At 44.0% G+C, this 27,961-nt stretch overlaps 1 protein-coding gene across 2 annotated transcripts; it reads right to left on the bottom strand.

The window, feature by feature from the left end:
• Window positions 1-220: 220 nt before the first annotated feature.
• Window positions 221-21,575, bottom strand: LOC135555775 (mucin-2-like). 2 transcript variants are annotated; one of them, XM_064988499.1, is made up of 13 exons: window positions 21,403-21,575; window positions 8,666-9,811; window positions 8,224-8,466; window positions 7,957-8,063; window positions 7,802-7,860; window positions 7,404-7,549; window positions 7,007-7,144; window positions 5,070-5,112; window positions 4,812-4,849; window positions 4,604-4,691; window positions 3,365-3,569; window positions 2,925-2,957; window positions 221-2,553 (listed from the first exon to the last, which is right to left on the bottom strand). In XM_064988499.1, the coding sequence occupies exons 1-13, from the start codon at window positions 21,452-21,454 to the stop codon at window positions 2,422-2,424; spliced, it is 2,430 nt and encodes an 809-aa protein (XP_064844571.1). In that variant the 5' UTR covers window positions 21,455-21,575; the 3' UTR covers window positions 221-2,421. The 2 variants fall into 2 exon arrangements, with proteins under 2 accessions (XP_064844571.1, XP_064844572.1); XM_064988500.1 differs by lacking the exon at window positions 2,925-2,957.
• Between the last annotated feature and the right edge of the window lie 6,386 nt (window positions 21,576-27,961).

Here is a 27,961-nt window from a genome sequence, read left to right as displayed (position 1 = left end):
CCTGTGCTACTCTCAACAATGTGTGTCGTGTGCTTGTTGGTTGTCTAGGGAAGTTGTTGGGATCAGAGCAAAAAGACAAATTTCCTTCGTCACCTGTGGACAATACACAGATACATCCACTGTGGACAATACACAGATACATCCACTGTGGACAATACACAGATACATCCACTAATGTTTATTAACCTTTTTCTGATAACATAAGGAAAAGGCACATTGTGTGTTTAAATGTATTTATTTTCATCGCACTTACATTCTCTGCAGTAAGACATTTCATTTACAAAAGTTGTATGTACATTTAGAAAATAGTGCACTGTCTCCATGACACATACTCACAAATACACACAGACACATGAACAACTTCCAGATACATCATATTTTTGCGGAAACTGTATAGACATCGTAATTGGCACATCCGAGAACAAGCTTTGTCGAGAGCTTTCTTTTGCATAATTTTCCTATTCTTCAAAAAGACCAATCGAAACAGGCACGTTTGCAGATCCAGACAGCTTCAGCAGGGAAGGTATTAATAACAAAAAAATGTAGGCCTACTCCGCTCCAGGCCAGACTAAAAGACTGTGGAGTAGGTCTATCAGCTCCAGGCCAGACTAATAGACTGTAGAGTAGGTCTATCAGCTCCAGACAAGACTAAAAACAAAAATATCCCTTTACTGTATAAATCCCTGAACTAGGGATCCAGCTCCTTCAGCCATTCATACACACAGCTCTCCTCATTCAATCCTAAAGTATAAAATACTCAAATAAATTTGCTCTCGCTGAGAATGTGTCTATGATTCCCTCCCACTCAAACAAATCACATGTAGTGAAACGCAATACATAATTCAGTGCAATTAGCAAGGGATGAATCACTTTCAAATACTACGTTGATTGTGAGAGCGCAGACACTACAATGCAGAATGACCCATCTTCAATAAAATCTATCAGTAATCTCTTCAATAAGACATAGACATACAGGTAACTTAACTAACTGTAACCGATCGCTGCAGCTGTGCATAGTCCATCTGTAAATAGCCCACCCAATCTACCTACCTCATCCCCTTACTGTTTTTAATGTAATTTTCTGCTCTTTTGCACACCAGTATCTCTACTTGCACATCATCATCTGCTCATTTATCACCTTAGTGTTAATCTGCTAAATTGTAATTATTCGCTCCTCTGGCCTATTTATTGCCTACCTCCTTTTGCACACTGTTCATATAGACTTTCTTTTTTTTTCTACTGTGTCATTGACTTGTTTATTGTGTTATTGGCTTGTTTATTGTTGATTCCATGTGTAACTCTGTGTTGTTGTCTGTGTCACACTGCTTTGCTTTATCTTGGCCAAGTCAGTTGTAAATGAGAACTTGTTCTCAACTAGCCTACCTGGTTAAATAAAGGTGAAATAAAAAATAAATAAAAAATAAAAAGTACCCACATACTGTAGAGAGAAGAAAGATGAAAAGCTTGACCCTGAACAATGGCCACACCTACTGGCTATGACAAGCTATATTCAGCTCAGTCTTCATTCAATAAGGCTGCGTTTAAGGCAGTCCAATTCCGACCTTTTTCTTCCCACTAATTGGTCTTTTGACCAACCACAAAGAAAAAAAAATATAGGATTTGGGCTGGCAGTCGAAACGCAGCCCAATAGACACAAATAAAACATAATATTACTTTATTTTTTTTAATTATTCTTTTTACAAATCTTGTTCAGAATCCTCTCTTTGTATTGCAGAACAGGATAAAGACTATGATCAGATGAACGGGAACATTTCAAAAGTAAAACCATGAATTTATAGTGTTCACAATCCTCTTTGGTGGTGTCAGTTATTGAAGTGAATCCCTGGGAAGTCAGTGAATGTTTGACCTCAGATTGTTGTGAATCATAAAGCTGATTTTGAGAATGGATTCAAGAAGAACATATTTAAAACCCTGCTGCCAAGTCCCTTGTAGTTGTGCCGTTAAACCGTGAATGATTCCAGTCCTTGAAGGACTGTAAACCACAAATGACTACAGATGCCCTACACAGTACACGGCATCTATACCAACATCCTGATGAAAAGGTATACACAGAGTTCTACATAGTTCAACACGCATACAGTGATAAGATGTACCTATACCCAGAGTTACTAGAAGTCAGTGACTTCTCAATTTGATCTTCAGCCATTTTTGTCCGATACACACACCCCCCCCCCCCCCATATCTTCCCTGTAGCCTTCCCTCCTCTCTCTAACCCGTCCTTCTCTCCTCTCAACAGCAAATATTAACAAAGCATCTAAGAGTAGGATTGCTGATCCAGGATCAGGTCTCCCCTTTTTAGTCATTATAATTTAAGAAGGCAAAGAATGATCCAAGATCAGCATTTCTGCTCTGAGACGCTGTGTGGATACGGGCCCTTGCCTCCAGACGTCACTGAGGTTCTCATACGGGTCTCCTGTCATCTGCAGGTATGAAGTAAGGGTTCTCGTGGCCCTGCACCAGGTAGGAGTAGCGAGACTGGTTCTTCCCCTTGAACGTGTTCATGTTGTCTGAGGTCAGGTCATACGACCCGGTCTGAAACATTGACAGGCGGGAATGTCAGAGATCGTGCTAGAAACACACGCAGACGCAGATACACACACAGACACATGCAGGCACACACACAAACACACATACATGAAATGAAGATGTCAAAACTGAGCATTCATGAACGTATATGATGGACTATTGAAACCCAATAAGAGTTATTTTCCTCCTAAACCAAATGGTGGATCACATAAGGTACTGGAAGCTATTGACTGCGTTCATGAACCAAGCGTTCATGAAGTTTCGGTCTTTCCCATCACCAGGTCAAAGGACAGGGTAGATTTAGTCAAATCATCAGCAGAGGTTATAGGCTTAGTAAGGAGAGGGAAAGCAAAGCATTACTAGACTTAGAACCTTACCTTCTTCCCCCGTTTAGGCAGGATGTGGAATCCCTAAAGCAACACACCGGGAGTCAGGGAAGGAAGGGAGGAAGCACATACATGCTAACTAACTAGCAAACATAAACACTAGCAAACATTAACTCTCCACTACAACAAGTACAGTTATGGCACAAAAAAAGTAAATCAAATATTACATACGATTTTGGCGTGTAATATAGGAGTTAAATAACAAGGAGCAACACAGCATTTAAGGAGACAAAATCTCAAAACTCCTTAAATATGTTACACAAGACAGAGAAGGTCTTTGAGTTAGCCCATTAGGTTTCCAGAGGACAACAGCAGGGAGAGGAAAGCAGACAGGACAATCACAATTTGGGGTAATGTACAAACAGGAGGTGTATATTGTAGTAAGTCTCCATGTGGTCAGAGGAACACAGGCTTAATCACAAGTGACTCACCGCTCCGTTGGTGTGGGGCTTCATGTCGACCAGGTGGTGTGTGCTGCCCCCTTCGGTCATCTCCATGGGGGCTGAAGCCCAGTTGGTGCTGGCCCGGGGGATGGGGGTGATGCCCTGGGTGGTGGACCAGGGGCCCTGGAAGTCCTCCACAGGGTACGGGCTGCTAAACTCTGCTGAAGGCTTCTTCACTGACTGCGACCGGTACCTCCGAGACACACAGATAGGACCATGTAAATGCACAGCTCTATATCGGTAAGATTCTCTGATGATACACTCTGGTGAGAGAAATAACGCCAATATTTTGTAGGGTCGGTGTAGAGCCAGGGGTGCAGCTAAGACTTGACAGAGTAATGGTTAGAGGAGGGGGGTAGGCCTCTGATGAGGGGCAGTGTGAATGGAGGTTAGGGCTTGGCAGGAGAGGAGAGAAGGGAGAGGGCTGAGAGGAGAGGAGGGAGAGACGGGAGAGGACTGAGAGGGAGAGGAGAGAAAGGATAGGAGGGAAAGGAGAGAAGGGAGAGGAGAGAAGGAACAGGAGAGGAGGGGAGAGGAGAGAAGGGATAGGAGGGAAAGGAGAGAAGGGAGAGGAGAGAAGGAACAGGAGAGGAGGGGAGAGGAGAGAAGGGATAGGAGGGAAAGGAGAGAAGGGAGAGGAGAGAAGGAACAGGAGAGGAGGGAAGGGACAGGAGAGGACAGAGAGGAGATGAGGGAGAGGAGGGAAAGGAGAGAAGGGAGAGGAGAGAAGGAACAGGAGAGGAGGGGAGAGGAGAGGAGAGAAGGGAGAGGAGAGAAAGGACAGGAGAGGAGAGAAGGGAGAGGGCTGAGAGGAGAGGAGGGCGAGGAGAGAAGGGAGAGGACTGAGAGGGAGAGGGAGAAGGAACAGGAGAGGAGGGGGAGAGGGAGAGAAGGGAAGGGACTGAGGAGAGGAGAGAAGGGATAGGAGGGAAAGGAGGAGGGAGAGGAGAGAAGGAACAGGAGAGGAGGGGAGAGGAGAGAAGGGAAGGGACAGGAGAGGAGAGGACAGAGAGGAGAGGAGGAGAGGAGAGGACAGAGAGGAGGAACAGGAGGGAGGGGAGAGGAGAGAAGGGAAGGGAGAGAAGGAAGGACAGGAGGAGGGAGGAGAGAGGAGAGAAGGGAAGGGACAGGAGAGGAGGGGAGAGGACAGAGAGGAGAGGACAGAGAGGAGAGGAGAGAGGAGAGAAGGGAGAGGAGAGAAGGGAGAGGAGGGTGTTATATTCTTACCAGCAGCAATATGCAAACAAGGCCAGCAGCATGATGAGAAGGACTCCCCCCAGTACACAGGCGATGACCACCACTGCCAACAGAGCCGCTACACAGAGAGAGATACAGGAACACACTTCAGATAACCGGGAAATACAAACACCATACTAACTTTTATCAAATCTCTGGACCCATTTGGTTAGGAAAGAGGAGCTTTAGTGCAACATACAGTCAGTGCAGTTGAATCCAGCGTAGCCAAACGAGCATCTGGAATAGAACAATAATAGCAAACATGATACACATTTCATATCTAACCACAATACAATGTCTTAGGTGACAGTTGTTCCTGGTGCAATTACACAGTGAGGGCACAAGGGGGCGCTGGTAGCTATCTACTTGGTGCTATCTACAATGTTTTAATGCAATATCAAAAGGGGATCTCTGCCTGTCTCAACCAAACAAAAATATATTAAATTAAAATACTCACGGCACACATGTGTCTCCCTCTGACCTTTCACCACTGGGACAGGCTATGGAGAAAGGAAACATAGGTGAGAGGCAGCCATTGAATTACATACAGAACCATGTGAATTATCGGATCTCTATGGAGACAGTGATGTCACAGTTTCACAGAGAGGAACTAACATGGGAACACTGTGATCTTAACAGCCACTCTGTGTACTGTAGCTCTGCTATCACAGAAGAGAACAGGTGAAGCTCACCAATGTTTGCTCAATACATTTGCACAATAAGCCACATCATAAACACTTGCTTCTAAGAGAAGTTAATATATGTTGTAACATCAGTGCGTACAATTTTAGATTTGAGGAACAGGCTACACAGTATGTGTAGTTTAACATGGCGCTGTGGGGAGCAGAGTCATCTATGTTTAGTAGTTCTCCCCATCCCATAACTTCCCCACTGGACAAAACTAATCCAGCCCCTGGCTCGGCAGATAGCGACCATGATTCTTCAACTGGTTTCCAGGGCAACGATCCCTTTGCAGACAAATACATTAAAGAGACATAGTGTGCTATGGGTCAGAGAGGAGAAACGTCTACACAGCACCAGACCCTCTCTCTCTCTCTCTCTCTCTCTCTCTCTCTCTCTCTCTCTCTCTCTCTCTCTCTCTCTCTCTCTCTCTCTCTGTCTAAATTCAATTTCAATTTCATGTTCAATTTAAGGGCTTTATTGGCATGGGAAACATATGTTAACATTGCCAAAGCAAGTGAACTAGATAATAAACAAAAGTGAAATAAACAATACAAATTTACAGTAAACATTACACTCACAAAAGTTCCAAAAGAATTAAGATATTACATATGCCATATTATGTGCAAATAGTTAAAGGGAAAATAAATTAACGTAAATATGGGTTGTATTTACAATGGTGTTTGTTCTTCACTTGGTTGCCCTTTTCTTGTGGCAACAGGTCACAAATCTTTACATTTTGCTGCTGTGACGGCACACTGTGGTATTTCACCCAGTAGATATGGGAGTTTATCAACATTTGGTTTGTTTGTGAATTCATTGTGTATCTGTGTATTCTGAGGGAAATATGTGTCTCTAATATGGTCATACATTTGGCAGGAAGTTAGGAAGTGCAACTCAGATTCCACCTCATTTTGTGGTCAGTGTGCACATAGCCTGTCTTCTCTTGAGACACCTTTTCCCAATAGCAAGGCTATGCTCACTGAGTCTGTACATAGTCAAAGCTTTCCTTAATATTGGGTCAGTCAGTGGTCAGGTATTCTGCCACGGTGTACTCTCTGATAAGGGCCAAATAGTTTGCTCTAGTTTACTCTGTTTAAAAAAAAAAAATATTTCCAGTGTGTCAAGTAATTATCTTTTTGTTTTCTCATGATTTGTTTGGGTCTAATTGTGTTGCTGTCCTGGCGCTCTGTGGGGTCTGTTTGTGTTCTCTCTCTCTCAATTCAATTCAATTCAATTCAAGGGCTTTATTGGCCAAACATGTTAACATTACCGAAGCAAGTGAACTAGATAATAAATAAAAGTGAATTAAACAATACAAATCTCTCTCTCTCTATCTCTCTATTTCTCTGTCTCTCTCTCTCTCTCTCACACACACACACACACACAAGTATTTAAATGAACGCAAATGCATTCTTTTGACGGCAACATTCCCATTTCCCTCACACTGAAGCTAAGCCAAGTGTACTCGACCTTCCTCTGAGTCGGTCTGTGTCTGTCTGTGTCTCCTTTAATCTTTCCCCTCTATCAAACGGAATGTATTCAGAAGCTCCATTATACAGTAGCTAAGCTGTTATCGTGTGTCTTGTGTAACATTTCAATGCACTCTGTACGTACAACCACAAAGACTCCACCAAAACATACAATCACCGACTCCTATCGTGAATGACCTGTCAATGAGCATAGAACCATTGGAGACAGGTTTGTACTCACCTGTGCAGCTTTGGTTTGAGTAGAAGCTGTTGATGTAGCCAGCCTTACAGAAGCATCTGGTCACTCCATCTTCTTTGTACTCGCACGTAGTAGAGCGGACATCACACGGTTGGGGGGTCTGATCACATAGGTCAGTGGCTGGGAAAAGGATAGGGACACACCCGTCAGGATAGGGACACTACGTAACGGTACTCCATGTTTTATGGGACTTTTTAATAGCTACAGAGTAGGAGAATGTCAGTATTTCTGCCTACTGTTGTTTGACATGACATTCTCCTCCGGTATAATAAAGTACCTATCTATCTATTATTTTCTATGAATAGAACGTCTGGTTAAAGCTATCAGGTAGTAAGAATCTCCTTCTACACAGGTTGAAGAAGTATTGCACAGTGCCCACCGGTAAATGCAGCTCTTTCCAGTATAGTCCCACAGGTCGTGCCACAGGCTTGTATGGCTTTCTCTATAGCGCCATTGGTCGAAGTCTGGGTGGCGCTGGAGCCTAGTTTAAACACGTTGTTCACGGTCGCGATCACACTGCCTTGCCTGTAGGGTCACAAAGACCATACGTAATCACCATTTATTTACAAGCCAGCTGTGGTCTATGGTCTATGGTCCAACCAATGTCCTGGTCCTCACAACAAATCCCACTGGGCACACACTGGTTGAATCAACGTTGTTTCCACGTCATCTCAATGAAAGTACGCTGAACCAACGTGGAAAAGTTGTTGACATTACACCAGTGGGTTATACGTTGGATAACAACCATTCTTGACAATGTAGCGTAGAGAATCTCACCGAAGCAGCACCACATCAGTTTGGCTGTATCCAGACTCGTTTTCCAAGGCTCTTCTCAGCTAAAAAGAAGATAAAAGAGAGGATTATTGTCCCACTCTGTAGCTCTGAGAGGACAACACACTGTAACTGCTGGGCTTTGTGACTCAGGGACCTACTGCCTCTGAGATCCTGGCTGCTGTTTGCTGAAATATCACTGATGACCGGTTGCTCATTTCATCCTGAAATGCCTGGTTGAGATGCAGGTCTCCAGAGAACACTTGGGCTGAAAATGAAGGGGGGGGGGGGGAGGAGTCAAAAAAGGAGTCGTCATCAATACTAATTATTTCATCATCATCACCATCATCCCCACCGCCACCATCCGCATCATCCTCAGCATCAGCACCATCATTGTCTTCATTATAACACCAACAACTAGCACTGACCTTGTACACAGCGGCCCTCTAGGAGGAAGGTCCCAGACACACACTGGCAGGTGCCATTGAGACAGATGCTATCATACGGACAGGGAGTGGAGGGACACACTATGGAGATGGGTGGAGGCAGGGATGTGGTAGCAGTGATGGCTGACTCTGGCTGGGTAGTGATTCCACCGGTAGGGGAGGTGGAGGTGTGGAAAGGAGGAAGTGGGCTCTCACTAATTTTGCTAGTTGGTTGTTCAGAGGTTTCTGTGGTAAAAAAAGAAAGAAGAAGGAACGAAGACAAAACAATGATGAAATTAGAAAGGAAGTTTGGACATTGATTAACATCTCACAGTGAAGTAAAATATATTTGTTTTTAATCAATTTACTGCATTATATTTAGTCCTCCTTCAGACACAATCATGTTTACAACATCAGACACGGACAATTCCATTTTAAAACATACCTCCTGTAGGTATGATGGTGGGTGAGGTGGCAGGGTTGGTGGTGGAGGTGTCTATGGGGGCCTCAGTGCTGCTGCCTGGGGTTTGGGTTGAGACTGGAGAGGGTGGGCTGGAGGAAGACCCGGAGGTGGGGGGCAAGGCTGGAGTGTCAGCTGTGGTTGTAGAATCGGTAGTCCCCTGTGTTCCAGTGGTTTTGTCTGTATGAGGGCTCCCTGTAATGGTAGCTGTGGGGGTTGAGGACGTGGCGCCATCGGTCACCGGGAGAGAGGTCTCAGGGCCCTTTGTAGTGGGGACCTGGGAGCCCTCTGTATTGGCGGTGGACAAGGTAGAGGGCGAGGTACCATGTGATACTGGGAGAGAGATCTCAGGGCCCTTTGTAGTGGAGGAGGGGCGTGTTGAAGACAGGGTACCACCCTCTGTTACTGGTAGAGAGATCTCAGGGCCCTTTGTAGTGGAGGAGGGGCGTGTTGAAGACAGGGTACCACCCTCTGTTACTGGGAGAGAGGTCTCAGGGCCCTTTGTAGTGAAGGAGGGGTGTGTTGAAGACAGAGAGGTCTGACCAGTTGGTGGGATGGTGGACTCGATCCCTGTACCTGTGGTCTCACTGTCTTTGGGACCTGTATTTGTGGTAGCTGTATTGATAGCTGTTGTTTCATGTGTGCCTGGCTCTTTGGTACTGCTGGTTGGGACAATGTCTGGAGTTGTGTTTGAGGTATGGCCTGTCTCCGTGGTGACAGAGGAGGTGGCTCCGGCATGTTCCGTGGTAGACGGAGAGACCCCTCTGCTAAGGGCAGGTGTGGTGGTGGGTGTTGTCATGCCACTGTCTGTAGATTGACTGTCTTTTTCCGTCGACTCAGGGGACGTGACAGTGTACGCTGAGGTCTTGTGGGAGGAAGTCATCTCTGCTGTGCTGACTGACGGGATAGTTCTTGTTTCTGTCGCAGTGGTGCCGACTGCTCCTGTAGACTCTGTCGTATCAGAAGTTGAGGTCAGGTCCGTCGTAGTAGAGACCTCTTTAGTTTTAGAGACGGCTGCTGTTGTGGGTGAGGTGCCATCAGTGCTAGGGTGGACAGTTGAGGGGTCCTGGGTGGTGGTGGCTCGGTCTGTGGTGTCGGAGCTGGGTTCAGTGGAGACTGGGGTCGACAACACTACAAACATACAGTAAGTCATGAGTTCAGCTTCATGTGCCCCAAACACACTTTGCAAAACACCCCAAACCTGCAATACTGAAACAGACCTGTTATGTTAAGGTCAAAGGTTAGGGAGTCAAAGCCTGTGGTCTTAACCAGAAGTCTTAAACCTTGGCCAGTTACTCCTCTGGTGTGCATGTTCCCCCCTATAATCAGGGAGGACTGAGACTGATGGGTGAATTTAACTACCAGGTAGAAACAGAATATCTGAGGTGTTTGGGCCCTCCAGAAAATAAATGGAATGGCCCTGGTTGACAGCATGCGTTCCAATACCACTTGGGCGATCTGCAAAAGCACAGGAATCTAAACACCAAAAGTGTTCAGTGTTGGAGCTTAGTGATGAATAGTCATTGCGACATTTGCTTTAGCTTTAGCTGCACTCACCATTCCGGTTGTGTCACAGAGATGTACAAAGGTGCATCGCGTCATAAGCGTGACAAAAGACAAGTACGCGGTCGTCCGCTTGCTGATGTACCTCAAACGCCACTTACTGCATCACGTAATGTCAGTGTGGTGTCTCGTCATGTTTATTACCAGTCTCTTCAAAGAGGACTCGGCGTCACATTGATCTTAGCGTGTTGTGGTGATGCCTGTCCACGGTGCTGTTAAACCCAATCTGCTCTGGTCTCTATGTGTTTGGCAGCTTCACAGCAGCTTGAGGAGCAGCACACCCAGCAGGAGGCCTTTGATAGAACACTGCCTCGGCCTGTTTACCCCGAGCCGCGGAGCTGGGTCCTCATCTGTATGCATTGGCTGAATACTCTCAACCTTTCTATTTCCTCCTCCAGCTAGAGCAGAGAGGGAACACACGCACAACAGGGGCCCCATCCCAAATGGCACCTTATTCCCTACATAGTGCACTACCTTTGGCTCTGGTCAATATAGGGTGCCATTTGGGATGCGACTTAGGCAGATGGCAGATGGCAAGCCCTGCGTTGCTCCTACCGTACCAGGCAGCAGAGATGCAGGAGGAAGTAGGGGGGAAACAAAGACTAATATCTGATTGTGTGTGAGATTCAATTATTTTCCAGGAACACACAGTACACTCCAGAGTGTGCATTGCCTCGTGTGACCTAACGGCTCTGTCGCATGGTAACCAAAACCCATTTACAGATGAAAAATTACCAAAGAGCACACACACACACCTGTCAAGGCCAAACTTAATGGCCATCCGTATTTGAGATAGAGAACACACTTGTATCCATACAGACTCTTTCACCACATACACACACAAACACACACAGACACACACGCACACCCCTTTACCCACACATACGGTATGAGGGAGTGGATTGAATAAATACAGAGTTATCTGATATGATGGGTGGTGGACTGAGAGAAAGGCTTTTATGATCAGAGCTGATTTTATTGGTTATGATGATAACAAGGCGAGGTGACCGAAACCAGAAAACGCCTCCCGAAACTAGAACAGTGTGGGACCAATGACGCAAAACAGAGATGCAGTTAACAGTACTGTATCAATCTGTTAGTAGCTCGTCTACATTAAGAATGAAAGAAGATAGCCCCGGGGGTTTTAGTTGATTCCGAGAGATTAAACCCAACAAAGACTAATGAGAAAACACTAGATTTAATTATCCCCTTTTATTCACAGTGCAAGACACAAGAAGTCAACCGTATGTTCTTATAATGAGATTTCTGTCAGTTATGCCCATCCCTCTATCTTTATATGATTTTTTTATTACCTTTATTTAACTAGGCAAATCAGTTAAGAACAAATTCCTATTTTAAATATCAGCCTAGGAACAGTGGGTTAACTGGCTTGTTCAGGGGTAGAACGACAGTTTTTTACCTTGTCAGCTAAGGGATTCGAATTTGCAACCTTTCGGTTACTGGCCCAATGCTCTAAGCACTAGGCCACCCTGATGATATGAAGACATTGCTATGAGTAAGAGCCTTCCCCCTTCATACTGTACATTCTGGGTGTATCACCACAGTGTGTCACAGTACAATTTTATCTCTTGGTAACCAAATTAAAACATTCTGCCCATTGGTTAGATTCCTTCGCATAGATTTGCCAGTGGGCCTTGGCGATGCAGACATGCCTGACAGAATGTGTTGTCTTCAGACCAGCGTCTCAGCAGAAACCGGATAAATACACAATAATGAAGCCTAGCAATGTGGTTGCTAACTAAAACCTGGAAACCTAATCTATGGTCCATTGTACTGGAACAACAAAAAAACACACAGATTCCAAACATAATAAATCTCCCTGGCAACCTGAACAAAGAGCAGGCTGAGCATAGATCATCCAGTGTGATCCTGGACAAGGCAGACCAATAGCCTACCTATCAAAAATGACCAATGCCAAGCGCAAACATTTACAGTAGTGTAATGTGTAAATGGGTGTTAAAGCAGATGGTGGTGACAGAAATCAGGCCCTGCCCCACAACACAACTACTGGGAAGTCAAAGCCTAATTTAGCATCTACATACAGTAGGCAGTAGCCCACTACTTCCTGCTATTCTCCATCCAACACACAGACCTTTCCCTCCGTCAGGCCCATTGGTAGCTCTGAGGTGTCGGTTAAATGCCACTTGATTTTACACCCTCTAAGTCAGCCTTTCTTAAAGTAGGGGTCGTGACCCAAAGTGGGTGGAATTGCAGGAAATTAGCTGTAAAACATAAATGTTTTTCTCTCTGCCCCATTGCAAAATGAGCAGAATTGTATGAAATGTTTTAGAAAATTGCTAAATGTCCTCTCAGCCCCATGGCATGATTCGTAGAATTGCAGAAAACATGCTTTAAAACCGTTCAATTTTCTCTACGCCCCATGGCAACATTTGAAATGACTGATCACGAAATGTCTAATTTGGGTTCCAGGCTGGAAAAGTTTAAGAACCCCTGTTCTAAGTCATGAGCTACAAACATCTTGTCACGGACAGGGTGTGACTAGGGTGGGCATTCTATGTTCAGTTTCTATGTTTTGTATTTCTTTGTTGTTTGGCGAGTGTGGTTCTCAATCAGAGGCAGCTGTCTACCGTTGTCTCTGATTGAGAACCATACTTAGGTAGCTTTTCCCCACATGGGTTTTGTGGGTAGTTGTTTTCTGTTTTGTGTGTCCGCACAAGATAGAGCTGTTTAGTTTGTGCCGCTTTGATCATTTCTGTTCTAGTGTTTGGTTATAATAAAAATCATGGACACGTACCACGCTGCACCTTGGTCCTCACCTTCTTCCACCAACAACTGTTACACATCTGTTGTGACACGAGGTGAGAACAGTTGATAACTATTGAGAACAGTTGAGAATAGACTGGATGTCAAATCAACAACAAACCGATATCAAAATTATACTGGATGTAAAATCAACAGACTACGCACTATACAACATTTTCTAAAAACACCAATAGTAAATCTAGCCACATCCCCCCCAATACTGCTGCCATGCAAACAGCCATACACTGGATACCATGATATCCAAGGCAACAGAGTGGAAACCAAGGGAGAGGTGAGTTAAAGCCATGACAGTTATCTGATCACTTCTCTCTCTCAGCACTGCAACAATGACAAAACTACAACACAATGGTGTGTGTGTGTGTGTGTTTTTGTGGTTGTGCGTGCGTGTTTGTGATGACCTTTCCACAGTTCCCCTACCCCTCTCATTCAAATGCTTCCGTCCTGGAAAAGTTTAACCTCACTTGAAAACAATCACTGACATCTCATTTAGATCCACATCAGACAGACTGGCTTGGATCACAGAGTCGACTCTCTACGGCTGGAGTCATTCTGCTATATCCCGACACATTTAGTGCATGATGTGGGTATACCATACACCATGAGAGTGTGGCCGTGTTGTAACATTGAAGATCCCTTCCCAGACAGGTCGACATGAACATGAGTAGACATAGCTACTGGGGAGCCTTGGCTTTGTCCTAAAATAACCCCTGTCTACCTGTCACTGGACTCAGGAGGAGGCTCCGGACCCAAGGCAAGAATACCACGCCTGACACACACTCACATGCACATATGCAGGCATACACACACACACACACACACACAGATTTTCATCAAACGCGCACACAGAGGCGATCCTGTGTCTTACGAAGTCATCTGAGGATTGTGTCCCTCGGTACAATCCTTCCACCACGACTGATTCAGATTCAGAGTGTTTACAGTAATAGTCACATGGACGGGGTTGCAGGTGTGATTGCAGGGTTCAGTGAAGATGTTAGGCTTTGAGTTCCAACATGCAGGACTAAGTGAAAAAAAATTAATGAAAACGGTCCTAAAAAAAAAAATCAGAGTAGAAATAGCATTATATACATAAATGACAACTGTGGCAGTGATGAATAAATACATGTACATTGGTGTGGAGGCAGAGTACAGACTGTTGAAGGGGTGGAATGACCACAGAGGGAGAAGCATGACCACAGAGGGAGAAGCATGACCACAGAGGGAGAAGCATGACCACAGAGGGAGAAGCATGACCACAGAGGGAGAAGCATGACCACAGAGGGAGAAGCATGACCACAGAGGGAGAAGCATGACCACAGAGGGAGAAGCATGACCATAGAGGGGGACTAAGTGAAAAAAAAAAACAAAAAACAATACGAATTGTACTCAGTCATAATATACATATTAACAACTGCAACATTGCTTCTTTGTGTATTATTACTTCAATATACACGTCATCATAGCTGCTGTAGTTTCATAAGCAACATAAAACTAAACTGGTGCGGAATTAAACAACTCGCAAGGGGAAGTTCTGTGTGGGTTTGAAATATCCCTGCTATCAGAGGGGGCTGGTGGGAGGAGCTATAGGAGGACGGCTCATTGTAATAGCTGGAATGGACTGAATGGAACGGTATCAAATACATCAAACATACGGAGACCACATGTTAGACTGTTCCAGTAATTCCAGCCATTACAATGAGCCCTGTCCTCCTATAGATCCTCCTACCAGCCTCCTCTGACTGCTATTTCCTTTAAAGTTCCACTTTTTAACTTTTTTTTTACATTCTTAAACAGGACTGGCACGTAGTCCAACTACCACTCATTTGAATCTTTATCTTCACTAACGTATTACCAGGAACTACTGCTAATGTTGAACAAAGCATATCAAATCAGAAGAAACACTGTACAGGTAGGGTACAGTATAGTGTAGATTATGTAAACGGTATATTGCAGGACAGTCAGAAACCCTCTCTTAGGTATTAACCTAGTGTTACAGCCAGATAATCTCAGGAAGACACAATGAGATAACGGGGTTAAATCAGACCACCCAGGGGTCAAAGGACACCTATAGAACTTCACCATATAGGGGACCACACACTCAGGAAGAGCTCATATTTTTTTGTAAAGTGTATTGAGATGTGAAATGCACTGCAAATAAAACTTGACTTATAACATAGACAAAATGGTCCAGATTGGGTTGGACCAGATTCACATCAAGTCACTGCAACAGTGTATACATTAGTGTCATACAGTGTCACTCCCAGGGTCATACTGCACGTCACACACACAGTGAAGTAAACATCGACAGACTCACAAACAGAAAGAATAAAATAAGGTCACAGTCTGTCACCCACCCTCACCCTCCCCTTCCCACACAGGAAGAAAAGGGAACAGCATCGAGCGGAGGCTGTGGGACTCGCATGCCACCGCTAAGCAGTGTGGGAGTGTGTCTGTTGCCAGGAGACATCCGTTGTCAGCTGTCAAAGTTCTGATGGCCACACTACAAATCACTGAGGGAGAGAGACAGAGAGAGTGGGGGAGAGAGAGAAAGAGGGACAGAGAGACAGACTCCACGCCGATGACGCTCATCTGTCATCCCAGCGCCACACTTCACAGGCTTTCTTTTCATGTGGCACAATCGTACTCCTGTGAACTGCCCCTTTATGAACTCAACCGACTGCCAGATAAACAATTACCTTGCTACCTGTTGCCCCCTCAACCCCAACCCCCGCAGACTCTACTCGGTAATGTACTCCAAGATAATGTGTCCCAAATTGCATCCTATTCCCTACATAGTGCACTACAACAAATTACACCCTATTCCCTACATAGTGCACTCCCTGCATAGTGCCTCTGGTCAAAAGTAGTGCACTACACAGGGATTAAAGGTGTCATTTGGGACGTAATCCCAGTCTGGAGTCTGCAGATGACAGTGCTCGGGAGGGAAGAAAGGGTTTAAATAGACAGGAGGAGTCATGACGGTTCCGGAAACCTGCCTCCAGTAGACACTTTCAGTCACTTGGAGTTTCCACGGAAACATGCCCAGCTTACGGGTGGGGATTAGGGAAGTGCGTTCCTGAAATAGTTTTATCACATCTACCAGCACTGTGAGAAACACAGACCTGATTACGGAATGCTCACGGAAAAAGTGAGAAAGAGAAAGAGAGAGAGAGAGAGAGAGAGAAATATGGGCCATCGGGTTAGTGACTGACCCCACAGAGACTGATAACGAAAGGATTTTCTAATTAGCGCCAACACAGTAATGTGACGTCCCTTCAGAGTTGATCACTGTAGTCTAGTCTGTCTGTCCATGCAGTTCACTGTTTACAAATGCTAATAGGAATAACAGTTACTGACAGTGCTCACAAATGACATAAACACTCTGAATCGATAGGGGGTGTAATAGAATGTATGACATCTCAGAACATAACATGTAAAATAACGACATGTACATGACATAGGACTAGTAATGTAGGACTTCAGTCCATGCTAATTAGTACAGGCCTCCGAGCCGGCTAATGAGGGGGACATTTCTAACATACTGCTTTATGACCTGTAGGACCAATGCTTGTAGGGAATGTTCCCCTTCTTACATCAAACAGACACACACACACACACACACACACACACACACACACAAACAGTAACAGCAAGCAGGTCAGTTTCCTTCAGCTTCCCCTGGTGTAGTGAGTCTCTCTGTCCTTTGGGCCCTGTCCATGTCTCTGTTACCACGGCTGCCACATCAAAGCAGGGCAGCCGACACCAGTTCACCGGAGGTGACCGTATCTCACGGAGATGAGGAGGAGCTTTCATTTTCACCTCTTACAGACCAACCACTGCCATATCCCTGTGTCTGCTATTCTCTTTCAATCACTCTCTCCTCTCTCTCACTGAAGAGGTGCCTCATCCTGGTAATAGGTCTTTCTGAAAACCTCGTCCCTCGGATATGGGGGATATAAACCTTCTATTGAACCGCCGTGTTTCTCCGTCCTTCTGCTTCGTCTGGCGTTTGTGAAGCCACTTTGGGTCCTTGAAAAGCATTTATTTACATTACATACATAAAAGCGGTATTATTATTATTATTAAGGTTGCTGATGCCGCTGCACTCTCTCTCTGTGACAATGATCCCTCACATAGTAATACAAGCTGCTTGGGGGACAGATTCCCAATTAGTCTAATCAAGCTGAACATGTCCATGGTCAATGGAAGGAATGAGAATGGTCCTATCTCCCTGCCTTCATCCAATATCATGGCATCTTACACTCTTCAAATCAACAGGACAATAGACAGGCATTGTCATAACTGTGTAAAGCAGGTAGCCTGGCGGGTAGGAGCGTTGGGCCAGTAACCCAAATTTGAATCCCTGAGCTGACAAGGTAAAATCTGTCGTTCTGCCCCTGGGCTAGACAGTTAACCCACAGTTCCCCGGGTGCCAACGATGTGGATGTCGATTGAGGCAGCCCTCCGCACCTCTCTGATTCAGAGGGGTTTGGTTAAATGAGGAATGAGGTATCCCCTTTCCCTAAAGGTCTTGCATTATTTGTCTGTGAGGTTACATCGAAGGAATTAACAGGTTTCCTAATTCCCGAAAGACAATTTCACACTGTTCTCAAATCAAAGTTTATTTGTCGTGTACACATATTAGCAGATGCTAAAGCACATATTAGCAGATGCTAAAGCACATATTAGCAGATGCTAAAGCACATGTTAGCAGATGCTAAAGCACATGTTAGCAGATGCTAAAGCACATATTAGCAGATGCTAAAGCACATATTAGCAGATGCAGGCGCAGTTAAATGCTTTTGTTCCACGGTCCAACAGTGCAGTAAATGTCTAACAGTACAATACTAATACAGAATTATAAAGTGGGGGGTTAGAGCCCTGAATGCTGATTGGCTGACAGCCGTGGTATATCAGACCATATATCACGGGTATGACAACACATTTATTTTTACTTCTCTAATTACGCTGGTAAACAGTTTATAATAGTAATAAGGCACCTCGGGGGTTTGTAGTATATGGCCAATATAACACGGCTACGGGCTGTATTCAGGCACTCCGCGATGCGTCGTGCATATGAACAGCCCTTAGCCGCAGTATATTGGCCATATACCACACCTCCTCGGGCGATATTGCTTAAATAACCGAGATATACCCGGGTTACGGGATGAGCAGAGGCTTGAATGTTGTTTCAGACATGGCGTGTTTGAGATTACTCAATTTGTTCACAATGCCTGGAGGAGAAGGAGAAATGTCCTGTTTGGCTAGATGGTAGCTGTACTGGCCATCGTCTGCCTGGGGTAGGGCCTGCTTGACACACACACACGTACACATCACTCACAGGCACAAAGACACACACACTGACAGAAGAAAGGCAGTCACACAGCTAGAGGGTCTTGTACTGATTTGTCAACACCGGGCTCCACAGCAGGACTCATCACTATGGGTGGCACGGAAGGACACACAGAGCACAGTCCTATTTTCTCTACTAGGGAAAGATCAGAAGATTTAAGTTGCAGTCATTGTTTATTCTCTTGTCTTTTTCTTCATCATTACCTCAGTTGATTTATTTACATGCTTATCTCCCTTGGTCTCTCTCTCTCTCAGTGACCTCTCTACCTTCAGCTTGACCCGTGGCTTGCCCTAGTTGTAAGACTTAAGGGGAGGTGAGTGTGTGTGTCTACGTCCCCCTCCCTATATCCTATATCAGCACAGAGGGCTCGTCCAGCCTTGACTATCTGTAGGTAACAGATGGTTCCCTGGAGCAGCAAGCGCTCCTCGCTCACTGGGCCTCTGCTCTGAGCACATATCATATCCTATTAAAGCTCGGCCAGCACATGCTTTCCAATTACAGAGTGAGATTTACAGCCCCTAATCCAACTCAGCGAGAGGGAGGAAAGAGGAGGGGAGAGAGGTGATAAGATGAAAGACAAGATGGAAGAAAGAAAGAAGAAGCAAGAGTGTCAATGAAAAGGGGAGTGCAGGCAGCAAGAGGGAGAGAGAGAGATTGTGGGTAAAGGCTGGGCGGTATAGTGAGGAGAAAGGAGACACTACCAAACCCGTGTCACACTCACTGTACCCTATTTATCCTGACCTCGGCATAGTGACCACTCGTTGATATCTGGGCTTCATCACACTTAAAAGGGAGGACTGATGAATGTGTGTGTGTGTGTCTGCTCGCTCTGTCCGCCCCATCCATTAACTCCTGTATAGACCCTGCCTGCTTTGCACATATGATATCATGACTAACCACCAAGCTATGAAGCTGCCGACATGAAGAATGTATGTGGTCAGAGAGGAAAGAGACAGGGTTTAGAAGGGGAGGAGAAGAGACACTGAACATGCTCTTTCTTATCGTGGACACATGCCGGACGATGGCGTCCATGGCGCCAGACTCAAAGGAAGAGGTGATCGACCCTCAGGAGGTCCTTCATGTGTATCATTTTACTACACACACACACACACACACACACACACACACACACACACACACACACACACACACACTTCTCGTACAAGCCTCCTTCAGTTCAGAGCCAAGCTCTCTCCCTGAGTTACAGAGTCCTTAAACACATAACAAGTGATCGAACTATAAACACAGCCTGCAGGGACCAGGGGACCAGCAAGGACTGAGCCACATGCCAGTGGCTCCTCTCAGGGCTCTGATGGTAACTTTTGACCTGAAATATGGCCTTCCCTATAGGGCAGGGATAGGCAACTTTGATGGGGGTGAGGGCCACAAAATCTGAACTCATCATGAGGCACTAGCCTTTTGGGGGCCCTAAGCGATTTTGTCATTGGGCGGAGAGAAGATTTTACAATGTTCTAAAAGTTTCATTCAATTCTACTCATTTTGCAAAGGAATGGTGAAACAAATGAGCAGTTTTACAGCTTATTTCCTGCAATTCTGCACATTTTGCCATAGGGGGAGAGAAGTGTTTGCTGTTTTTTAATATGATGTCTGAGTGAGAGTGACTAACAAAATCAATGGGGGTCCCCTGGTTGGAAACACGACCATGACATTTACAAAGCTGGATGCTAGACTAATTTACCAATCTACATTTTTTTAGCTGACATTGGCTATTTGAGTGACTGTCAGTGACAGACATAACATAAGAGAAAAACTGCTGATGCACAACCAAATTTCAAAATTGCACCTAGTGTATTCTACTATTTTAACTCGCAACAGTACATTGAGATCCCGACTCGGGTCCTAAAAATGTTATAATAATTGATCCGTGAGCCAAAAACAGCGGGCACGTGGGCCACCAGTTGCCCATCCCTGCTATAGTTGGCAACGTGATGAAGCAACCCCATAGCAGCCCTAATTAAGAGACTGCGACCAATAGAATCAACTTCCGTATAAGGCAGCAGGGCTAAGGAGCAGCATGGCTGAGCCTATAGGCTCATTAAGATTCCACAGTACACTTCACCAGTGTTGCAGGCTAAAAGACTATAGAAGACAGAGTACAGAAAGAGCTACACTTCTTTGAATGGTTAAGATGTGTGTCACAACCAGCCAGAGAGCAGTGGAAGGAATGACTCAGTCTTCAGTAAGTCTTGGCTTCTATTTGGAGAGTTTTGGGGAACCCCCTGCTAAGAGTCTAAGATAGCCACTAGTTTTTAAGTATTAGTACTGTACATATGAAAAGAGATCCATCATAGCCTTCTTAAATAATGGTTTCTTACCTTACATAATAATGGATAGAAATACATACACTAAATATACAAAAGTATGATGACACCCCTTCAAATTCGGCTATTTCAGCCACACCCTTTAATGACAGGTGTATAAAATTGAGCACACAGCCATGCAATCTTCATAGACAAACATTGGCAGTTGAATGGCCTTACTGAAGAGCTCAGTGACTTTCAACGTGGCACCTTCATAGGATGCCACCTTTCCAACAAATCAGTTAGTCAAATCTCTGCCCTGCTAGAGCTGCCCCGGTCAACTGTAAGTGCTGTTATTGTGAAGTGGAAACATCTAGGAGCAACAACTTAAGTGGATCTAGGGTAGGCTAGTGATGGCAAATATAGCCTAGTTTGAGTCTATACACTGCATTACTATCCACTTGGCAGCTTTAATGTTATTACATCGTTATTCCAGTGACATTGCAAACATATGGGAACAAAAATATAAACATAGCCTATTGCAATGCATAGGCAAAAATGGGCAACGTTTGGAGATTGATTTAAATACCCCACAGAGCTCTGGATTTTCCTTGTATATCCTACACGAAATGGCACCTGCTTTGAAAAGTGTATTTTGAACAATATTCCACCGAATGATCCATGCGTACACGGGCGTTTCAACAACAAGACATTATCCTAGAAAACATTTAAATCAAGCTTACCTGTGACAACAATCCATAGGAGGATGAAAAGTTGATGACAAAATAATGTCATGTTCACCCTGTGTATAACGGTTCGTCCGAGTTCAGATAATCAAGATGAACAACAACAAGGTTTGTGCCCGGTAACGGTCCGCAGTAACTTATTCCCTACGTGCCGGACAGTGTCTGCCACAGGTGGGTCTCTCTTTGAGTCCGTTTAGAGGTCTCAGCAGTATTAAATGCTTAGTCCCTCCTCGTGGGCGGGCCCTGCTGCCTCCCTCCAACAAGCTCGGTCACTGACAGTCCCGAGTGTCCTCTCAGGACTCTCAGGGAAAGTAGATAAGGCAAGCGCGCCCAAGACCTAGGCCTGTGGTATTTTTGGCATTGTCTGATGGTGATTAATGTGTTAATGCTTTTATATTACGGTATTTTAACTATTCAACCAACACTCACATTTGGCCAGTGTTGACAAGTGAAACTTCGATGACGACAAATTGGATGACGACTAATGTCCCCATCCCGAAGGAAACGGTTTAATAAAATGAAGCCTGCCACATTTTTCATACAGGACTTGTTTATACAAATGGACAATTAAGCTTTAATAAATACAAAATTGCCTTTACGTCTTTAGCTATAACTGTAGGATAATGTTCCCGTTGGGGGGATTTTATGGCTGTATCTGATCAGATAACATGTCCATCACAACACGTGGCATTTGTTTGCTTCTAGCAATATCAACCCAATTTATCAACATAAATATGGTTCCTGGACCATGACATTTATAACTTTATGGTTTCAAATATATGTGAATTATCAGTTAAGGCTAAATGTTGAGGCATTGTAATATAGCCTATTGAAAGGACACGACACAAAAGGTGCTATCTAGAACCTAAAAGGGTTCTTTGAACTAATTTGAATATTCATTTTTGGTTCCAGGTAGAACCCTTATGGTTACAGGTAGAACCCTTTTGAGTTTCATGTAGAACCTTTTCCACAGAGGGTTCTACATGGAACACAAACGGGTTCTACCTGGAATCAAAAAGGGTTCGCCTATGGGGACAGCCGAATAACCGTTTTGGAACTCATTTTTTCTGAGTGTACCTAACCTTTTCTCTTATTTAATCAAATTAGCCTGAGCTGTTCTTGCTCTGCGGGTTTTATTGATCTGAAGACGTCAAACATTTGACAGCACAAAAACGGTCTCAAAGGGTAATCTATTCATTAATACGCACATATTTGATCGCGACACCAAACTTTCTGTTGCATCAAGTGGTTGTCTCTTATCGTCAGATATTTGAGGAGCGCCAAGGATATCATACCTGTAGGCTAGCATATGCAGTGTCCCCACTAGATATCAACGACAGATACATCTTGCTTAATTAATGAAAGCCACTCGATGACAGGTATATCTGTCTGACAATGCCATTTTAATCGTTCCTTGGATTCAATTTAATTTAATGGATTTGATTGTTTGCGCTGGTGTTAGACAAAATAATCTCCAATCCAATGCCTAATCTCCAATAAAAATCACAAATTGGGCCATTTATACGCAGGCCTAGGCTAGCCTGCGTAAAAATCATATCCAGTCGACTAGTTTTTAAAAACCTCTCAAATTCAACATAATGCTTGTGTTGTGTCTTATGAGTTGCACCCTGGTCTCATAGACTAGACGTCGGCGGGGTTTAGGTGGTTTAGGCTTTACAGTGAGTCAAATCGTGGGCACCGTCAGAGTGAACAAGAGACATCGGCATGGCATGCCATGGTGCACTTGACTGGCGGGCCTTGGGGTAATTACGCACGGTTAGATATTCAAACAGATAAAGCAATATTGTGCAACACTCTTTGGTGTTTCTGTCACAGTCAGAGCCGGCAAGTATTATCACCGCGCGCATGTAAAGCAGCAATGGAATTCAGTCACTTGGGTGACCTGGCAGAGGTCATGGTTGGTATGAGGTAAACGCATCCAGGTTGATGATACTTCGTGCTTGGAGCGAGATTAACTGTGAACTTCCGATACAGACAAATAGACTGCTGGCGTTTCTTTGGGGTTCTCTCAGTTGCCATCAGTTTTCAGTTGTTTTCTCATCAGACTGTTGCATAATGGTGTTTTTTTCTCTCCATTTGATAGCCTACATGACTTGTTTTCGGATGTATGTTCCACTTCTATTTTCATTGGTGGTCTTATGCAAGCATGTGTCCAGTCAGAAGTTATATATTCTTTGTGATGAGTCAGCCTGGTCTCATAGACTAGAAGTAACATATTAAACACAAATACAAAATACAGAAAATTAGTATATGTTACATTTGGTATGGTTACATAAAACAGATGGTTACTTAAAGTGGAACTGACAGCATTTTAACCACTTTGCAGATATGACACAAACAACAAAATTAACCGGAAGGTTGCTAGATCTAATCACTGAGCTGACAAGGTAAAGAGCTGTTGTTCTGCCCATGAGCAAGGACTAGTAACCGAAAGGTTGCAAATTCAAATCCCCGAGCTGACAAGGTACAAATCTGTCGTTCTGTCCCTGAACAGGCAGTTAACCCACTGTTCCTAGGCGGTCATTGAAAATAAGAATTTGTTCTTAACTGACTTGCCTAGTAAAATAAATTAAAAATTAACCCACTGTTCCCTGGGTGCTGAAGAGGTGGATGTCGATTAAGGCAGCCCCCTGCACCTCTCTGATTCAGAGGGGTTGGGTTAAATGCAGAAGACACATTTCAGTTGAGTACGTTCAGTTGGACAACTGACTAGGTATCCCCTTTCAATGCATGATTCATATAATTCCCCAATACATTTCGTGGTAGTCCAAAAAATATTACTCTCAGGTTGTAAATCACAGCTGGCCTGGTACATTGCTTGCTGCTGCCACCACCCATTCAATGACTCAATATTTTGAGAAAAAAAAACAACAGATGACTGTCTGTAACCAAGGCTGGGAATGCCAATACAATCAAATTAGCAAGGGCAATGATCACAAGTCAGTCATAACGTGGCTAGCGCACGTGTCAAAAACAAGGCCCACGGGCCGAATAGGACACACAAGCGAGTATAAATGAGTCAACAGCTGAGTCAATTGTTTTATGAAATTACAGCCTGATGCGCTCGCATCGCTGAATTCAACTTCAATTGCGCTGCTTTCGTGTAGCCCGTTTACAGCGTGCAGTGGAGTGAAAGTGTATAGACACATGCCAAATTCCTAGCTACTAGGCTACTAAAATGTTGCAGTCTTGCATCGTTTTTTTTTTTAAAGCTTGACAATAAATAACCAAAAACAAAACCTGCAAGAAAGCACCATGCAAAGGAGAAACATGTAGGCCTATTAGAGCAAGATTTGAGCAGTAGCCTAGGCTAGCTACTCAGCTACAGTACATTTTGAGTTCACCATACAGCAATGCTGCATTCAACTGCACCGGTGATTCATGCAGTGCAAAAAAATGAAAGGGTCACATCATATTATGCACATCTGCAAGCATAGCAGCAAAGGCTCGACACATATTATTAATCTATTTTTTTCTTTTTTGTTATGTTAAAGTGCTATATACAGCATCCTAAGTGGACATGATAAAGGGCCTCATTTTTTCTAATAAAACAATGGCCAGCTTGGGTCGCAATTGCACATAAAAATAAATACAAATTTAACAGGCTATGTCTGGCCTGCAAATTCGTAGTTTTTTCAATATGGGCTAGCGTATCAATTTATGTAGTTGGCAATTTATTTAGCAAGCTAAAAACACGGAGCCTAACGTTAGCTAGCTTGCTAGCTGCTGGGAGGATATCATGTTATCAAAGGAGTGGGTGAGTGACCTTTTTCACCTCTTATTGTTTTTTGGTTGGTGTAACCGATGTGAAATGGCTAGCTAGTTAGCTGCGGTGCACGCTAATAGCGTTTCAATCGAGTGACGTCACTCTCTCTGAGACCTGAAGTAGTTGTTCCCCTTGCTCTGCAAGGGCCGTGGTTTTTGTGGAGCGATGGGTAACGATGCTTTGTGGGTGTCCCTGGTTCGAGCCCAGGTTGGGGCGAGGAGAGGGACAGAAGCAATAATGTTACAGTGGCAACAGAGATGCAGGTGTCATTTGGTTAGCGAGCTAGAAATGTGAATCACTTTGCTAGTTCGACCACCATAATCCCTGTGACCAAGAACACTAAGGTAACCTGCCTAAATGACTACAGACCCGTAGCACTCACATCCGTAGCCATGAATTGATTTGAAAGGCTGGTAATGGTCCTCACAGTAAAATGATTGTACCAAATCTTAATTTTGGACTCCAGAATAGATCTCTGGAAAATATGATTTCTTTGTTTCAGCTTCTTGAGAGAATGCAAATGCACTCTTAGGGACCTGTTGTGTAGCCTAACCTTTCTTTCAACAACACAAAAGCTGACCATATTTAATTTTCAACCACATAGAATATGCATAGAATATGCATCCAAGATTAACTGAAATACTATTATAAACATGTTGGATAATGTTTTTACAGCTTTTAATATCCTTAAAACTGGTCAAACTGATTGGCCATTTGGAAATCTCCCTGGTCCCTGAACATCCTCACTATGTGAGAGAAGCAGAAATGAAATAAAAAACTTTACTGATGTCAACTATACCGAAAATATATATATAAATGCAACATGCAACAGTTTCATAGAGTTATAGTTCATATAAGGAAATCAGTCAATTGAAATAAATTCATTAGGCCCTAATCTATGGATTTCACATGACTGGGCAAGGGCACAGCCATGGCTGGGCCCGGGAGGACATAGGCCCTCCCACTTGGGAACCATGGCCACCCACTGAGGAGCCAGGCCCAGCCAATCAGAATGAGTATTTCTCCACACAAGGGCTTTATTACAGACTGCAATACTCCTCAGCACCCCGCTCAGACAATCCCATAGGTGAAGAAGCCAGATGTCGAGGTCCTGGGCTGGCATCAATACTGCCAAATTCTCTAAAATGGCATTGGAGGCGGCTTATGCTAGCGAAATTAACATTAAATTATCTGGCAATAGCTCTGGTGGGCATTCCTGCAGTCAGCATTCCAATTGCACGCTCCCTCAAAACATGGAGACATCAGTGGTATTGTGTTGTGTGACAAAACTGCACATTTTAGAGTGGCCTTTTATTGTCCACAGCGCAAGGTGCACCTGTGTAATTAATGATCATGCTGTTTAATTAGCTTATTGATATGCCACACCTGTCACGTGGATGGATTATCTTGGCAAAGGAGAAATGCTCACTAACAGGGATATAAACAAATGTGTGTTCAACATTTGAGAGAAATAAGCTTTTTGTGCATGTGGAACATTTCTAGGATCTTTTAATTTCAGCTCATGACACATGGGACCAACACTTTACATGTTGTGTTTATATTTTTTGTTCAGTATAGATTGTTGAAAATAAATGGATCCTTCTATCAATTTATGACATTCTTGTGAGCAAGGCTTTTAGTATTCTACACGAGCATCAAATAATGACAAGAGAAGCTGCATGCATCTAATTATAGACAAGTTGACTTACAAATAGCCTACCAATTGTCGAAAATGATAAGCAGAAAAATATGTAAATGAGTCTTTAAAAAACAATAATCCTGCACCGCCTGTCTTTCTGCTGTCCCTGAGTAACGTGTGCAGGTAGCCTACATGAAAACATCATGGTTGTGCTTATTCCACATTAAAAGGTAGACAAATACATTGTGTAAAAGTTAAATGACACATCTTTCCTATTAGGCCCATGGAGATCCTATTAAATGAATAGGGCTTCACATGGGTTCCTGTGTGGCTCAGTTGGTAGAGCACGGCACTTGCAATGCCAGGGCTGTGGGTTTGATTCCCACGGGGGACCAGTATGAACACTACTCTAAGTTGCTCTGAATAAGCGCGTCTGCTAAATATATTCATTGATTAGGCCCATAAAAAGAGGGTGTGCAGACATAGGTTCTGGGAATAATTGAACTCTACTTTCACCCTTGTCCATACCAAATGTAACATATCATACTAATTTCAGTGTCCTGGACTTACATTTACTATGTTACAACTACCCAGGAATCCTGGTTGGATGAGTTCCATGAACAAGAGAGGCCTCTAAATATAGAATATATATGAAGTCTCAAACTGATTGCACAAACCTTCCAGAACAATGGCAATTTTCATTGGATTGTCAAAATCGCTTGCCCGTTTTAAAATAAATTGGCTGAGTTGAAGAACAGAATGTACAATGAAAGCACAGATCTCAAAATGACCCAATCTCAAATGATTTGTGTAGCCAAGCAACTATAAAGTTAGTAAAACGATTGGAAGTCATGACAAATTATCAAGGAAGTCAGTACTCAGAAATGGGGTCAATAAAATGTCCCACTATGTCATTGTGTTTTCCCAAGGAGTGGACAATAGTTTTTGTAAATGTCTCATACTGAGTTGTTTAAATGTCTCAACTATTCAGGAGTTGTCTAAAGCGCAACGAGATCTGGCAACCAGACTAAAGCTCGACGTGTCCTGTGTGGCTCAGAGAGCATGGCTGGCAACGCCAAGCGTCAGACTAAACCCATATGTAAAAGTAGTGGCCCCAGCCGACTTGTAAG

The sequence above is a fragment of the Oncorhynchus masou genome, chromosome 15, assembly GCF_036934945.1.
Source record: "Oncorhynchus masou masou isolate Uvic2021 chromosome 15, UVic_Omas_1.1, whole genome shotgun sequence".
Taxonomy (NCBI): domain Eukaryota; kingdom Metazoa; phylum Chordata; class Actinopteri; order Salmoniformes; family Salmonidae; genus Oncorhynchus; species Oncorhynchus masou.
The sequence above is the reverse complement of the archived record's forward strand: the minus strand, read 5'-3'. Positions and strand labels throughout refer to the sequence as shown.